The sequence below is a fragment of the Phyllobates terribilis genome, unplaced genomic scaffold (genome assembly GCF_046119375.1).
Source record: "Phyllobates terribilis strain yellow unplaced genomic scaffold, ASM4611937v1 Scaffold_4__5_contigs__length_816908805, whole genome shotgun sequence".
NCBI classification, from domain to species: domain Eukaryota; kingdom Metazoa; phylum Chordata; class Amphibia; order Anura; family Dendrobatidae; genus Phyllobates; species Phyllobates terribilis.
This window is the reverse complement of record NW_027362764.1, coordinates 748,362,452-748,380,583: the sequence shown is the minus strand read 5'-3', so window position 1 is coordinate 748,380,583 and position 18,132 is coordinate 748,362,452. Positions and strand designations below refer to the sequence as shown.

General features: G+C 50.5%; 1 protein-coding gene across 1 annotated transcript in view; it reads right to left on the bottom strand.

Moving 5' to 3' along the window:
* The window catches only part of ANXA13 (annexin A13), a 72,387-nt gene that overhangs the window by 3,321 nt on the left and 50,934 nt on the right, over window positions 1-18,132 (bottom strand). Inside the window, exon 10 of the mRNA XM_073679847.1 lies at window positions 264-376. Coding sequence (XP_073535948.1) covers window positions 264-376 — 113 coding nt within the window. The remainder of the gene's footprint in view (window positions 1-263; window positions 377-18,132) is intronic.

Sequence of the window (18,132 nt, the reverse complement as noted above, 5' to 3'; positions counted from 1 at the left end):
AATGTCTGTATACTCTTTTGCTTCCTCCCCTGCCCAGGAGCTGTGGTATGATCAGACCATGTCCCTGTACGGTCAGACACAGCCATTACACAGTACACAGCAGGGGCACATTTATAAGATTATCTCAGCACAGGAACATTATATTTAAACACATCCAATTGTGGAACTTATTATTATTCCAAGATCTATTGATTAAAATCAACTTGTGTTGGTGGGAAAACCCCTTTAAGAAATGATTCAGCCCAATATACTCTGTCTCTTACCTCTGCCCTGGTGACAAGGATTCGGATCAACATGTCTTCATCTGTTCCAGCTCCCTTCATGGCTTTGTAAAGTTTCTTGGCAAAATATCCTTGTGCATCCTTAGTGCATTGTGCTGGAAAAGAAAAGTCACATTTGGTTCATTTAAGGGGCGATCAAAACCTTACATGACTGTAACCGTTAGGCCATGTGCACACGATGCAGAAATGCTCCGGATTTTTCCTGAGCGTTTCTGCATCTCCTTGGCAAGAAAAACGCATGCGGATTGTACATGCGGATTGTACATGCGGATTGTACATGCGGATTGTGCATGCGGATTGTACATGTGGATTGTACATGCGGATTGTACATGCGGATTGTACATGCGGATTGTACATGCGGATTGTACATGCGGATTGTACATGCGTTTTTCCTGCCAGGGACAAGCGGAAGTGAAGCGTTCTTCACATGCATTTCTGCATGCGGGTTATCAAGCGCTTTCCAAGCGATTTTAGCATCACTTGGAAAAGTGCTTGACAACTTGGTCACACTATAAAAATCCATGCAACCAGCATATATAGTGTGACCAAGTTATAGTAAAAGAATGGTAAAAAATAAGAAATAAACATTATACTCACCTTCCGATGGCCCCCAGTCTCCTTGTCTGGTGTGTTGGGCGGCTTGCGATGGTCTAAAAGGACCTTCCATGACGTCAGTTAATCATGTGACAGGTCGCGCGACCGCCGACGTCAGCGGTCGCGTGACCTGTCACATGACTAAATGACGTTGTGGAAGGACCTTTTAGACCATCGCGAGCTGCCGGGAAGCCAGGACGCATCACTATGGAGACCGGGGGCCATCAGAACATGAGTATAATGTATTTTTTATTTTAAATTCTTTTTTTTTACAGGTACTATGGTACCTGGGTCTGGATGAGAGTCTCCTCTTCTCCAGACCTGGGTATCATCTGCACATTGAATCGCATAATATCCGCATGTGCACATGTAGTCATGCGGATATTAAGCGATTCATTGCAAGTCAATGGCGGCGAATTGCCGCGATTACGCAAAATAATTGGTAGTGCTGCGTATTTTTCTGCAATGGTAATCCACAGCGGAAATTTCCGCAGCATGTGCACAGCACATGCGGATTATCATTGGGGAACATGGCAGACCTTCTACCAAGCGTTTTTTAAGCGTTTCTGTAGCGGAATTGCTGCTGCAGAAACGCTTAAAAAACGCATCATGAGCACACAGCCTTACTATCAACTCGTTGGGATAAAATATTTTTAGTGATTGGGTTTTATTAAACATTTTGCAGAACTTGGCTGTTACAGACTTTTTGTTCCCCTGCGCATTGCTTGGCTGCATAATGAGTTCACTGATTGATGTAACTCTTTTATATGTCTTTTTTTCTGGACTCCTTTGTGCTGATTTATGACCATAGATCACACGACCTAGTCCTGCAGTGATAATCTTCTGCTGATAAAACTCTGATTGTATTGAAACTACAACACACAGTAAGTGACACATCCCTGGAGTCAGGCTCTATTCCCCTACATTATGCTGCTGTCAGATTTCATACCAAAGACTTGCTGGTATTTAAAGAACCCGGCGTGGCGTGTCATGTTTATCCTAAATATTCACTTTTGAGCACCATTCTACATTCCTCATTGCGAAACATTAACATTGTAACACTGGAGTGGAATATTTGTGGATTGATCAAGATCACAGGATGGAGACATGTTACTGATCGGGACATGATGAAAACATGGAAGCAAAATTCTTAAAATATGGCGATTTATTTAGTCTGAAGTATGAGCCACGTGAAGAAATCCCAGCACTTACTGCTTTCAATGAGGTTATAAATGGTTTTCTGAGGCACCTCAGGGCTTCATACCAGCTGTGTTTTTGGACAATTCACAGCTGACATCAACCCCAACTACCATTACCCCATTTGCCAACGCACCAGAGCAATCGGGAGGAGCCGGGCAAAGAGCCAGAACTGGAATATCTCATGTGATGCACCACTTCTGGGGAGGCTGTGAAGAGTCCAATAACCAGGGACCTTCCCAGCCTGAAAATATCAGCCTACAGCTGTCTCCTTTACCTTGGCTGGTTATAAAAAAAAAAAGTTGCTTTTTCATTTATTTATTTATTAGGTTAATACATGTACAGTCAGCTCCACACGCAAAGCACTAATTATATATGTGACGGATATCTATCTCTCTATCTTTAACACATAATAATCTGTCATTTCTATTCTGCATTCTATTCCGGTAGGTGTCACACAGATGACACACGGATGGTACACGGATGACACACGGATGGTACACGGATGACACATGGATGGTACACATGCACGGCCAACAGTAAACCACACTCATAGCAAAAATAGACCGTCTCGGGCGTACATTTTTTAAGCGGACGTGTGAAGGGGACCTAAGCCGAAGAGACCTGTGACCCTCAATTAATATTACATACAAGCGGTTGCTTATCATACTTGCATTCTCGGGCTACAATGTATCACAGAGTTACTGACACAAGTAAATATTAGAGTTTCATTAACTCCAGATAATATAAATTGCACCGATAATGACCAGAAACTTTGCAGAATGATTTCCACATTAATGTGATTATCAAATCTCAGACATGAGCGGAGCTCCGCTGGTAGAAGGATGCGGGTCAGGACCAGGGCAGGACATGCGTGAGATTGCACTGACATCCCAGCAAAATCCCCTTCTCAAAATGTAATTCCTGGCCCATGAAATGTCTGTGTATGAGTCATGTGTCAGCGGGTACAAGTGGTCTGTGCCCCGCCGCCCCCGCAGTTTGTACTGTGTGCAAATAGTTTATTATTGTATAAACAAGAACATTTATGTGAAATAAATGCAGCTAATAGCGTAATCTACTCTATTAAAGGGGCTTCCCCTTTAAATCCCTTCTCACGTTGTCAGGTCCTCAACTGATTATAGGTGGTCTTGGTGCTGGGAGGTTTCACAATTGCAGGGGATTTGTGTAGGAATGATCTGTATAGCACTCCCGCAGGTTTAAAGAGGCATTGCAGGGGAAGTACAATATGTATCAGACGCTGGCTGCATGATTTCAGCCACGTATGTGACGCGCCCCTGGGCCTGTGTCGCGCTGCGTTGCGCACGCGGGAGCTTACCCGGAGCCGGATCTGTTGAGGGTTGTAGTCTCGTGGCGGTGATCCGGTCCGTGCCCAGGGAGTCAGACTAAGTGGCGCTGTTTTAGCGGTAGATGTTGGACGACTACGCCACCCGTTGAGTGCAGCCAGGGAGCTGCTGCTGCAGGGCAGACCGCTGAGGCCGGTGGTAGGATTGTGCAGCGTGATAGTATAACCCCCAACGGGAGGGGTATGGCCTCAGGGCAGCCGACGTGGATGATGGGGGTAGCAGGAACCACTCGGAGACGGTACTGTGTAGTTCAGGGTCTTTACTGGTGACAAAGATAGACCCTCCCGGAGTACTGGCTAGCGATTGGGGCCTGGTCAGTCCTTGAGCAGATGGGATCTCCCCTGGCCAGGCGGAGTTGTAGGCCTCCCAAACTAACGATACTCTTCTGGCTACCTTGCTAGAGGCAGGTATAAGTAGCCCACGTCCCTGAGTGTACCGTGTGGTGCTCACCCGTATGGCCGGTGACTCGGGGCCTTCGGGTTTCTGGGCCAGAGGACCTGCAATCCCCTGCCGGTCGGTTTCTGCTGCTGGATAGGAGTTAGTCCCCACAGCCTCGGACTCCGGGTCCGGTGATAACTTCTCAGTCAGGGCGAGCTCTGCAGCTGCCAGCCCCTGACTCCTTGTAACACTGCTCCCACAGAGCTCCTGTTGTTTCTTCCTATATTTGCTTCTTTTCTCTGCTTCTTCTCTACTCACTAACCCTGCCTCAGCCCTAGGTTTATATAGGGGAAGTTCTTCCCCTCCCAGAACTGGGCAGGAGGTGTGGCATGCATAGGATCCCTGACCAAGAGACCTCCCACCTGCTCTCAGACATAACATGGCTGTTACTGTGGAAACCAGACCCCTGGGGTGACACATTCCCCCCTAGTAAAATTTAGTACTCCGGGACTAAACATATTTTAGAAAAACATAACAAGATATAACAATAACAATAAAGAAACACATAAAGGTGGTCACGGCATGTCCGTAACCGGGTGCAGTCTTTGAAGAAAGCAAGGTGTCCATTTCACCAAAACAGGGAGACGTAACCAGGTAGGGGTCTGTCCTGCCCCGAGTCCTTAACAGTCTTTAGTCCGTCCTGGGTTACGCTCCAACTATGTACACAGGATTCCCGGTAAATCCACCAAAGACTCCTATAAACAACTAGAAACACATAATTATACACAAGCAACAAGAAAAACAGGTAACCATAAATAAAACAATTTATACACTTCAAATCCTCCAACGTGCGGGTAACTGGCCCCTAGTGGCCCTAGTGGACCTACGGAGCTGACTGCCTAGCCCTGAACTACAGGGTGTAGGAGCTGTCAAGGGTAAACTGGGCAGCTGTCTACCGGCTCTTTGACTCACTAGGGGTACGGCAGGCTCACTATAAGCAGTGGGTTGATCCTCCTGTTCTGCTTGTGTGGAGTCTTCTGCCTCCTGGACCGGCTGTTCTTCCAGCTCTACCTGTTGCTCCGTAGGTACTTGGGATGCTGGTTGGAGGAAGGTGAGTACGGGTACCACAACTGCGCCATTGACTTGAGTCCAAGACCGAGGGAAGTCTCCGAGCACAGTACTAACCATGTCTTCCCTTTCCTCTACGGGTCGAGGGTCTTCTTGTTCCTCTTCAGGGTTCCGTAGCTGTTCGGGACACTTCTTCAGGTGATCCCGGGATACAATGGTTGTGGTTTCCCCTCCGTCTTTACTGATGGTACAGACCTTTGGGTTGTCGTGGCTTGAGGGCAGTACGGTGTACGGGTCCTTCTCCCACTGGTCGTCCAACTTGTGGAGCCGTCTTTTTCTCTTCAAGACCTGCTCTCCGGGTACCAGGGGAACAGCGGGAGCATACTGGTTGTAAGTTTTCTCTTGTCTTTCCCTAGCCTGACAGAGACTTCGCTCCACGCTCTCCTGTACTCTCCGGTACTGCTGCTGCCTCTCTGTGTCCCAGTCTGCTTCTGGTGAAGTGTCCTCGGGTGTCAGGACTCCCATTTCCAGGTCAACAGGTAACTTACCAGGTCTCGCCCTCATTAGGTAAGCCGGGGTACAGTTGGTGGAACCTACCGGGATGTGGTTGTATAGGTCCACCAGATCGGGCAGCTTCTCAGGCCACAGACCGCGTTCTTCCAGGGGCAACGTTTTCAGAAGATCCATTACCACCTGGTTCATTTTCTCACAAAGTCCATTAGTTTGCGGATGATAGGGTGTCGTCCTTATCTTCCGGCAGCCATACAGAGTGCAGAATTCTTGGAAGACCTCCGCTTCAAAGGCAGGTCCCTGGTCTGTCAACACTTGGTCCGGGTACCCGTGTGGACGGCAGAAATGCTGCTGGAAGGCTCTCGCTGCTGTTCGAGCTGTTAGGTCCTTGACGGGGACGACAACCAAGAACCGGGAGTAGTGATCCACGATGGTTAGTGCGTAGACGTAGCCACTTCTGCTTGGGGTCAGTTTTACATGATCCAAGGCTACCAGTTCCAACGGCTGCCGGGTGACGATGGACTGCAGGGGAGTCTTCTGGCTGGCACGGTCCTTCCTTCTTAGGTTGCACGGGCCACAGTCTCTGCACCACCTCTCGATGGTTCCCCTCATGCCTACCCAGTGGAACCGCTCGCGCAGCAGGAACTCCAGCTTCTTCCATCCGAAGTGTCCAGCCCCGTCGTGGTATGCCTCCATCACCATGGCTGCGTCTCTTCGTGGCACCACTACTTGCCAGATTAGTTCATGCGTCCGGGAGTTAACCATTCTGCGGCACAACTTCCCCTTGTAAAGGAACAGTCGACTCTTCTCAGCCCACAGTTGCTTGGCTTCCTCCGGAGCGTCTGGGTCAAGGCGAGCCTCTGGCCGAGTCAGCATCTCCTTCACCAGCCGGACGGCAGGGTCACTGTCTTGCGTTTCCGCCCAGTTGTAGTGAGGTAAGGGGTTAAGCGTAGCGCCTTGCTCACTCCTTACCCGATGGGAATACTGGATAGTCCCATGACGGTGAAACGCGGGGAGTTCGACTTCTTCCAGTCCCTCTGGATCTTCTCCTACGTCCGGTAGGTTTGGCATCCTGGACAGGGCGTCCGCGTTGGTATTGGAGCGTCCTGCCCGGTATTTGATGGTGAACTCGTAGTTGGACAGGCGGGCCATCCAGCTCTGCTCTAGGGCACCGAGTCTTGCCGTGTCCAGGTGTGTCAACGGGTTGTTATCCGTGTACACGACGAACCGGGAAGAAGCGAGGTAGTGCTTAAAGCGTTCGGTGACTGCCCACACCACTGCCAGGAACTCTAGCTTAAATGAGCTGTAATTCTCAGGGTTTCTCTCGGTGGGTCGCAGTTTTCGGCTGGCGTAAGCGATTACTCGTTCTTTCCCCTGCTGGATCTGGGACAGCACGGCTCCTAGCCCGATGTTACTTGCGTCGGTGTAGAGGATAAAGGGCTGGCTGTAATCCGGGTACGCCAGGATTTCATCCCCCGTGAGGGCCATCTTCAGCTGGCGGAAGGACTCCTCTTCCAACTTCTCCCATCTGAAGGGCGGCTTCTGGTTCTTGGCCTTCCGGGACTGGCCTATCAGGAGGTCCTGCATAGGAGCTGCCTTTTTGGTGAAACCGGGGATGAACCTGCGGTAGTAGCCTACCAACCCGAGGAACTGCCGCACTTCCTTTACACTGGAGGGACTTGGCCATTCCTTAATTGCGGTGATCTTATCAGGGTCGGGAGCCACTCTGTCAGCGCTCACCACGTGTCCCAGGTACTGCACCTTTGGTTTCAGGAGGTGACACTTGGAGGGTTTCACCTTTAGGCCGTAGCTTGCCAGAGCTTCGAACACTTCCGCCAGGTGTTTCAGGTGGTCCTCATAAGTCTTAGAATATACGATGACATCGTCCAGGTACAACAGGACCGTCTCGAAGTTTCTATGGCCCAGACAGCACTCCATTAATCGTTGGAAGGTTCCTGGTGCGTTGCAGAGTCCGAACGGCATGCAGGTAAACTCGCTAAGTCCCATCGGGGTGGTGAATGCGGTCTTCTCCCGGTCCGCCTCTGCTACAGGAACCTGCCAGTACCCACTAGTGAGATCCAAGGTAGAGAAGAAGTTAGCAGATCTTAAAGCAGCCAAAGACTCCTCTATCCTTGGTAAGGGGTACGCATCCTTGTGTGTGATACGGTTGATTTTCCGGTAATCTACACACATCCTCATGGTGTTGTCTTTCTTTTTGACTAAGACTAGTGGAGCTGCCCAGGGGCTACAGCTATCCCTGATCACCCCAGCCTCCTTCATGTCTCTAAGCATCCCCTTGGCGTGTTGGTAGTGTGCAGGGGGTACGGGTCGATACCTCTCTTTTATGGGAGGATGGTCTCCCGTGGGGATGTGGTGTTCTACCCCCTTGACTCGCCCGAAGTCTAACGGGTGTTTACTAAACACTCTCTCGTACTCTTGAACCACCCGATAGACTCCCTGTTTCTGATGTGAGGGAGTGGAGTCAGTACCCAAATGTAGTTGCTGACACCAGTCCTCCATTGTTTTCTTAGAGCCGTTACCTTCCTCCGGGTGAGATGGAGGCAAGGGTTCCACAGATTGTATAGCATTTTGGTTAATGGTATATAATTTGGCTAGCGTGGCATACCGGGGCAGGTACACTTCCCTCTTCCCGATATTGATTATGCGAACGGGCACCCTCCCATGGCGTACATTAACCACCCCCCGTGCTGTCAAGATGGTGGGCCTACTGTCTGAGTAAACTGGTTCTACCATTGCCTGGTAATCTCTACCTCTCAGACCAATAGCTGCCCGGCACCAAATCATCATTTCACTTTTTGGGGGCATGGCAATAGGGAAAGGGTCACACATTCTCACGCTACCAATCTCACCGCCGGAGAGTTCCACCTGTTGCCGTCGCATCAGTGCCCGGATCTCTTTTTGGAGCACCCGCTGCTGACCGGAGCTGGCGTTCTTGGCAACCTGCTGTAAAAGGAAAATCACCTCTGCAAGACAATTTTCAATTACATTAGTTCCTAGAGTTATCTTTGGGTGACTCTCGTGTTTGTCAATGTCTACAATGATCAGTCCCTGTGCTGCCAGTTCAACTCTACCAATTTTAATGGTCACCTCTTTAAATCCGATCTGTGGCACGGGCTGACCATTGCTGGCGATGATACTCAAGTCGTCGTCAGGGTAGCGGGTAATATCCGAGTCATTCCAGTACTGCTTGAAGAGCACGTACGGGATGGTGGTGACCTGTGACCCGGTGTCCAGTAGGGCACTCATAGGAATGCCATCCAGTACCACAGGCAAGACTGGACATCCTCCCACATATTTGTCGCGCCAGTTCGATGGGCCTGATGATCTTTTTCCTAGGGGTTGGCCCTCTACCCTAGGTTGTGCCAGTTTAAAGGACAGTACCTTGCCATATGTCCGGGTTGATTACAGCGGCGGCAGATGGGTCGTCCGTCCTCGTTGTATCGGTCGCTGGGTCTTCCTCTGGCCGGTGGGGTCCTCCTTGGTCGACGCCACGGGATGTCCTCCGGTCCGGATGCCAGCTGGATCTTCCTTGGAGTGGAAACCTGTAAAGACTGCACAGTTCGGGTTAGCGCAGCAACGCTTTTAGCTAGCTCTTGGACCTGATGGTGCAGGTCTGGAGCCGAGTCATTATTCAAAGCCTGCGCATCAGCTCCCACAGGCCCTGCCGACAAGGGCGCCGCCTCCTGGTGGTAGGTGGTAGTGGGGCGTCTGTGGGTCACAACGCCACCTGGTGCCGGTTCTCGGAGCACCCGGATGGCTCTGTCCTTGAACTGTGCAAATCCCAGATGAGGGTCCTGTAAGGCCATTGCCCGCAACTGGGTTCGGTGGGCATTGCAATATAAACCCTCTATAAATTGTTCAGTTAACAGCCTGTCCTCGTCTCCCACGCCGTCAGGGTCGGTCTGCTTAATGGCTCTCAGGGCCTCTTGTAGGTTCAGGGCATAGTCCCTTATACTCTCATGTGCCCGCTGTTTGCACCCGTAGAATCTAAGCTTGATCTCGGCTGAGGTGCGGGTATCAAAGGTGTCCCTCAGCCGGGTTAGTATCCCTGCGACAGTCCTCCCCCCAGGTGGCCAGGACTTTACCTCCCTTTGGGCTGCCCCGGTTAATTGGGCCACCAGGATGCTTACTTTTTGCTCTTCTGTGAGGGGGTACACCTGGAAGAGGCTATCCAGTTTTTCTCTAAAGTCCTGCAGGGTATGTGACTCCCCTGAGTACTGGGGTAGCCAGGCTGCCCCCGGGATATAGGGCATGGTGAAAGGCATGACCGCAACAGCGGTGGCGCTGGCGGGGGTTGGAGCGGTGAAGCTCTCCTCCGTATCCGACATCCTTCTCCCCCCTAGTGGACCGGGGCCTACCTTGCGATGATCCTCTTCCGTAGGCCGCGGCTCCGCAGTGGATCGTCAGGGTTGAGGACCTTCCGTCGCGCTCCTGTGACGTCGGCGTCTGCTGGGCTCCTTCCAGGACCTTACCCAACGTCCGGACGTGAGGCGGGGCTTCAGTTCTCGCGCGTTTTCGGAGTCCACGCCCCTCTTCTTCCCGCGCGGCGTCCCCAAGATGGCGTCCAACGGCGGGAAAACTCCACGGATGGCGGGAAGAAGGCTGAAGATGGCGCCGGATGGCGGGAAAACTTCACGGATGGCGGGAAGAAGGCTGAAGATGGCGCCGGATGGCGGGAATCTTCACCACAGGTAAGTTTTAAAAGTCTCTTTTTCAGGCACGCAGTACCCGGTGGTTGCGGGCACGAAATCCTGCCGACTACGCCAAAAGTTGACGCGCCCCTGGGCCTGTGTCGCGCTGCGTTGCGCACGCGGGAGCTTACCCGGAGCCGGATCTGTTGAGGGTTGTAGTCTCATGGCGGTGATCCGGTCCGTGCCCAGGGAGTCAGACTAAGTGGCGCTGTTTTAGCGGTAGATGTTGGACGACTACGCCACCCGTTGAGTGCAGCCAAGGAGCTGCTGCTGCAGGGCAGACCGCTGAGGCCGGTGGTAGGATTGTGCAGCGTGATAGTATAACCCCCAACGGGAGGGGTATGGCCTCAGGGCAGCCGACGTGGATGATGGGGGTAGCAGGAACCACTCGGAGACGGTACTGTGTAGTTCAGGGTCTTTACTGGTGACAAAGATAGACCCTCCCGGAGTACTGGCTAGCGATTGGGGCCTGGTCAGTCCTTGAGCAGATGGGATCTCCCCTGGCCAGGTGGAGTTGTAGGCCTCCCAAACTAACGATACTCTTCTGGCTACTTTGCTAGAGGCGGGTATAAGTAGCCCACGTCCCTGAGTGTACCGTGTGGTGCTCACCCGTATGGCCGGTGACTCGGGGCCTTCGGGTTTCTGGGCCAGAGGACCTGCAATCCCCTGCCGGTCGGTTTCTGCTGCTGGATAGGAGTTAGTCCCCACAGCCTCGGACTCCGGGTCCGGTGATAACTTCTCAGTCAGGGCGAGCTCTGCAGCTGCCAGCCCCTGACTCCTTGTAACACTGCTCCCACAGAGCTCCTGTTGTTTCTTCCTATATTTGCTTCTTTTCTCTGCTTCTTCTCTACTCACTAACCCTGCCTCAGCCCTAGGTTTATATAGGGGAAGTTCTTCCCCTCCCAGGACTGGGCAGGAGGTGTGGCATGCACAGGATCCCTGACCAAGAGACCTCCCACCTGCTCTCAGACATAACATGGCTGTTACTGTGGAAACCAGACCCCTGGGGTGCCACATATGCTAGACTCTGAAACTCTGTGGCATTCAAAAGCCGCCGGTAACAGGCCGCAGGGGTGACTAGTCGGACAAGCGGGTCCCCGGTGTCTTCTCCCTGCCTGCTCCCCTTGAGCGATAGGTCTGTCCCCATATATGCACGCAAGGAGGGACCTGTCACTCAATGGGAGGGGGCAGGGAGAAGCCGCCGGGGACCCACCTGTCTGACCAGTCTCCCATGCAGCTCAGTCCCAGTGTGTTTCTCTCTCAGTCTCAGAGTCAAACATACCTGGCTGAAATCACACAGCTGTATTAAATTCAGTGTTTGCCCAGTATTGACTATAGACATCCACGGTCTCCGCCTGACTTGACTCTCAGCTGTCTCTAACCTAGAAAGATCATGTACAAATATATATATATATATATATATATATATATATATATATGTTACAAATGAGAAGTGAGGCAGAGAGCTGTGGGAAGCACAAGTGCAGTGCACGTGTTTCAGTACTGTCGCTGCCTATGCAGAGTGCAGCAGTCAAGAACATTTGTCATTGCCTGCTGCTCTCCACATAGGCGGCGACCAAGATGACAAAGTTCACTTCATCCTATCGGCCAACGAGTACCACTCCAAGAAGAACTAGATTAGTGCAGTGGAGTTATTGCTTATTTGGCAGTGGGGGAGTGGGATAAGTTTGCTTCCCATAAAATTTGTCACCTAGGTCAGCTGTTCCCCTCTCACTGTCACTATATAGTGCAAAATGATCCCAATCCCTCCTATGTCAAATGAGCAAGAACTCCACTGCATTAATTTGGTTCTTCTTGGAGAGGTACTCGGCGGCCGATGAGATGTCAAAGCTGTCAGTATACTGAAGTGAACTTTGTCATCTGGGTCGCTGCCTATGTAGAGAGCAGCAGCTGATCACAAAGGATTTTAACTGCTGCACTCTGCATAGGTAGCAACAGTACTGAATCATGTGCAGATGTGCTTTCCAGCAGCTCTCCGCCTCACTTCTCATATGTAATATCTCTCTCTCTCTCTCTCTCTCTCTCTCTATCTCTCTATCTTGAGGATCGTGGATTTTTGTAATTTTTGGGAGAGGAGGGATAAGGACCTCTTGGGAGAGCTGTCCCAAATTGTAAAAAAGTGTCCCCTGTATAAAAAAAATAATAATAAAAAGCAACATTATAATAAATGTTATGGGTTAGGGCTAGGGTTACTGTTAGTGTTAATGCTGTGTTAGGGCTAGAGTAATAAAATAGCTACATAAAAACAAGTTCTAAAAAAAAATAAAAAGTAAAAAATAGCCATATAACAATGGATAACTTTATTAATAAATTTTTAATTTCAGATTTCAGCAAAAAGCAGGAAAAAAAATCTAAATTATATTTTCATTAGTATTTTACTAAACTACAATTCATTTGCTTTGTGTATAAAAGGATCAACACTTGGTTAGTAGTTACTTGCTTTGGCCTGTGTGCTGGCAGTCCATGGTACGCTCTTGTATACATATGAAAATGATGATAAATAATAAAGTGCTTGAGATCTGTGTCCTAATCGGTTACGTGTACTGAGCCAGCTGGGAATATAGAGGTTATTATCTCTTCTGCCAGAAAAGACAGAAGCCCACCCAGAAGCGCGGTGACCACATCCTTACAGACAGATCCTACCTACATTCTACCACATTCCCGGATCCTCTCATCTCCCAGGAATTACAATACATTATTAATGTTTGTTTTATCCACCAGAGCTGTGATATTGCCCCCGGCATTGTGTGCAGGCAAACACCTAAATTACAGATTGTGACCAACGATCAGATATATTTATGTCAAAGGCAGAACAAAAATTATAGGTATGTAAGTCATTGTACAGGAGGAAGAGGAGGTGAGCTGTGACCTATTGTGAATGGTTGATGCTGTGTTATTTAGAGGTGTTATCAGTCACTGTACAGGAGGAGGAGGAGGTGGGCTGTGACATCACCACAATAGGTGATGTCACAGCTCACCTCCTCCTCCTGTACAATGACTGATAACACCTCTATATACAGTAGATAACACAGGATCCACTATTCACAATAGTTGATGTCACAGCTCACCTCCTCCTCCAGTGCAATGACTGATAACACCTCTATATACATTAGATAACACAGGATCCACCATTCACAATAGGTGATGTCACAGCTCACTCCTTCCCCTCTTGTACAATGAATGATAACACCTCTATATACAGTAAATAACACAGCATCAATCATTCACAATAGGTGATGTCACAGCTCACCTCCTCCTCCTGTACAATGACTGATAACACCTCTATATACAGTAGATAACACTGGATCCACCATTTACAATAGATGATGTCACAGCTCACCTCCTCCCCCGACTTGTACAATGACTAAAAACACCTCTATATACAGTAGATAACACAGGATCCACCATTCACAATAGCTGATGTCACAGCTCACCTCCTCCTCCTGTACAATGACTGATAACACCTCTATATACAGTAGATAACACAGGATCCACCATTCACAATAGCTGATGTCACAGCTCACCTCCTCCTCCTCCTGTACAATGACTGATAACACCTCTATATACAGTAGATAACACAGGATCCACCATTCACAATAGCTGATGTCACAGCTCACCTCCTCGTCCTGTACAATGACTGATACCTCTATATACAGTTTCTTTCTTTTATTCTTTTTTGGTCCAACATCTCCCTAATGTCCCTCAGTGAGATATTTTGGGGAATCCTATTCCTCCAATAAATAATTATAACTAGAGACAACTCCAACACTTCTATTCGAAAATAAAGAAAACTATGGAGCTTCACAGGGAGTCCACAAACTTTGAAAAATTGTGTCTTTTGTCATCTCTACCTTTCTTACTCCATCTCTTCTTGACTCTATAACTACCTTATTGCTCAGACATCTGGTGACAGATCATTGTATTGTTCTGTGTGGGAAAAAGAATTGGGGAAATCTTTTGATAACTTGCAATAGGCTAAAAGTTTTCAACTTGCCCATCAGGCTTCAATTTGCAACCAAAGCCCAAGAAACTTCCTTCAAGATTATTTCTAGATGGGTCTGTGTACCAGCGTCGTTACATAAACGGTACCCCGCAGAAATTCTTTTGTAACCTTGACCAGATCTGTGCCTTGCCACAATTCTGTCTCTGAGCTCCTTGGGCAGTTCCTTTGAGCTCATGAGTCTCATTTGGTCTGACATGCACTGTGAGCTGTGAGGTCTTATATAGACAGGTGTGTGCCTTTCCAAATCAAGTCCTATCAGTTTAATTAAACACAGCTGGACTCCAATGAAGGAGCAGAACCATCTCAAGGAGGATCACAAGGAAATGGACAGCATGTGACTTAAATATGAGTGTCTGAGCAAAGGGTCTGAATACTTATGACCGTGTGATATTTCAGTTTTTCTTTTTTAATAAATTTGCAAAAAAATTCTACATTTCTGTTTTTTTTCAGTCAAGATGGGGTGCAGAGTGTACTTTAATGAGGAAAAAAAATGAACTTTTTAGAATTTACCAAATGGCTGCAATGAAACAAAGAGTGAAAAATTTAAAGGGGTCTGAATACTTTCCGTACCCACTGTATACTTACAATTGCTCATTTTGCCTTTCTACCTGTAGTACTATGCCCAGCACCCCTGCATGGTGTCCCCTTCTACCTCCATGCAGAGACATCGGCTTATTCACCGCCCCGACCCACGGCATGCTCCCCGGCGTGCTACTGCCTAGTCTCTAATCCATGCACGCCACACTGTGCCCCGGCGGTGTGCCTAGGGCGCGCGAGCATGCGCTCCCTTGTTCTTAGAGGTAAAGATGGGAGGCATTTAGTTAAAGATGTGTTCACCTGCAAGGTGTCTCCCATCCAATAGCTGGGAGACATCTTGTATAAAAGGCACCCTCCCCAATTGGGAAGTGCCTGAGCAACCACTATAGTTCTGCGTCAGGTGGTTGGCGTTTGTATGTTGCCAGGTCCCCCGCAGCCTAGCCTGTTATAGTATCCAGTATCTTTTGTCTCGTTAGTCCGCTATAGTCAGTCCCTGTTTCCTGTGACTGCTTTGGCGATGTTCTAATCTCAAAACTGTGTCTGCGGCACCTGTACCCCGTGGCCTCATCAGTGGTACCTGTCTGCCACCCTGGGTGCTGAATACCCAGGCCAGAACTTTGAACCCGTCCCTGTCCCCATAGCCTGAATCTGTCCCATTGGCCGTCCTATCTACACAGTGTGAACCCATCCAAGGAGCCGTCCTGTCTGCACAGTCTGAACCTGTTCCAGTGGCCGTCCTGTCGGCACAGTCTGAATTTGTCTCAATTGGTAGTCCTGTCCTATTGAAAATCTGAAGTAACGTCTCTGCCCTTTGAGCTCAGCAGCTACAATCGGACGCCGCCCTGGAGTGGCACCTGGCAGCTTCCTGCCGCACAAGCCTCACCTCACCACTAGAGGCTAAAGTGAACACCAAGGTAGCTGCTTAGTCACGCCCCTCCAGGGAAAGTACGGCCTGTGGCACAGTGGGTTCCCGAACCATGTGCACCACCTAGGAGTGTAACTTTACCCAGATAATTCTCTTTTCCATTAGGTCTATGACATCACATGATTAAAAACTGATCTAGCTGAATCCTTCTAAGCTCTATGTAGAAACAGGAGGTCAATTTTCCCTGCGTGACTCATGCGTTATGGCAGGGGGCAGGAGGGAGCAGCTTGGTCAGGAGTTGAAGAGGAAGATGACCCATGCAGGTGTGTCACCCTGGCCTGGATGCCACAAGTGTAATAAAGCTGTGTCTGAGAGCAAGGGGGAGGTTCTCTGGTCAGGGGAACATTAGCATGCAATGCCTCCTGTCTCAGGCCAGTAGGGGGAGCTGGCTGCCCCTATAAAAGCTGGTACTGGGGACAGGGTCAGGGAGAACTGGATTGCCTGTCTCAGCACTGAGACGTGTCCCAGAGTGGAGCAGGGACAGAAAGTTGATTGCACCTAAGAGGAAGTGTGGCAGTAGGAGAGAGCCACCAGCCAGAGACAAGAGGCGAAGAGAGCCTGTCTTGGGAGAGAAAAGACTTAATCTTACCAGACTTTGGTGTCTGAGGCTGGAGGGATTCCACGTCCCCCAGCAGAGAACCAGTCCGCAAGGGACTGTACATTCCTTGGCCTAAGAAGCCTGGAGGCCCTGCCACAACCGAAGGGACGAGTAAAGCCGTACAAGGCTGGGAGCAGAAAGGAACCCACGTCGCAGGCCATACAGGCGAGAAAGCACGGAAAGCTCGGAAACGTGGGCTGTTATCCTATGAGGAGGAGATAGCCAGAAGGAGCGCAGAAAGCACGGTAGGCCTACACCCTCACCCTGACCAGGGCCAATTTCCCCGTTGCTCTCAGACATCCAGGTCCCCTCCTAGCCGGGACTGTTTATGGGTCAGTTTGCCTGTTTCAGTAAAGACCCTGGACTGCAACCTATTGTCTGTGTGCTCCTTGCTCCTCCAGCACTATCATCACTGGGACTCTCACTACCATCACTCCCACCATCCACTACACTGCCCTGGGGCCGCACTCTTCCCGTGGGGAGTCACACTACCCTAGCTGCACACCTCATCAGCCCCAGCGGTCTGCATGCAGCGGCGGTTCCTAATAACCGCAATCCACGGGTGGCGTAGTCGGACATTATCAATAACACATAACGGACTACCACTGGCCTGACCACCCTGAGCCACGGAACCGGGTTGCCACTACTACTCCCATCGTTTCCCTAATTGCCCGGATCCGAGTGCCCCACGGCCCAGGGGGCGAGTCAGCTTTGGCGTAGTCGGCAGGATTTCGTGCCCGCAACCACCGGGTACTGCGTGCCTGAAAAAGACTGTTGTAAACTTACCTGTGGAGAAGTTTCCCGCCATCAGACGCCATCTCGGACCGTTTCCCGCCGTCCGGAGTCGTTTCCCGCCATCCGGAGCCGATTCCCTCCATCAGACGCCATCTTGGACCGTTTCCCGCCGTCTTCTGCCGTCTTCCCGCCATAGGACGCCATCTTCAGGACGCCGCGCGGGAAGAAGAGGGGCGTGGACGTCAAAACCGCGTGAGATCCGAAGCTCCGCCCCACGCACCGACGCTGCGCAAGGTCCTGGAAGGGAGAGAGAGCGACGCTGACGTCATCGGAGTGCGACGCCAGGTCCTCGTCCAGAGCAGCAGCGGAGCCGCAGCCTACAGAAGAGGATCGTCGGAAGGTAGGCCACACTTCACTAGGGGGGGAGGAAGATGTCGGACACAGAGGCGCCCACTACCACCAACGCAGCTGCAGCAGCGGTGATGCCCTTTTCCTTGCCCTACATCCCTGGAGCGGCCTGGCTGCCCAAATACTCAGGGGAGCCCCATGCCCTAACTGACTTCAAGGAAAGACTGTATAGTTTGTTCCAAGTTTACCCCCTGACAGAGGAACAGAAGGTCAGCATATTGACAGGGCAGTTAACTGGCGCAGCCCAAAGGGAGGTAAAATCATGGCCCATTGAGGAGAAAGGGACTGTGAAGGGTATTCTGGCCTGGCTGCGGGGTACCTTTGATACACGTACCTCCGCTGAAATTAAAATGAGGTTCTATGGATGTAAGCAGCGGGCACAGGACAGCATCAGAGACTATGCCCTAAATCTGCAGGAAGCCTTGAGGGCTATTCAACAAACTGACCCTGGCAGTGTGCAGGAAACCGATAAGCTGCTAACAGAACAATTCATAGAGGGTCTGCTGTCCAGCGCCCACAGGGCCCAGCTGCGCCTCATGTTCTTCCAGAACCCCGACCTGACCTTTGCCCAATTTAAGGACAGGGCCATAAGGGTGCTCCGTGAATCTGCAACCAGTGGCGCTATAAACCCCCGGCGCCCTGCTATCACTTACCACCAGGAGGCGGCGCCCTCCTCTATGGACTCCGTGGAGGCTGATGCACAGGCCCTGAACCAAGCCCCGTCGAAAGGCCTGCACCACCAAGTCCAGGAGCTGACCAGGAGCGTCGCGGCGTTGACCAGGACCGTCCAGGCGTTGCAAG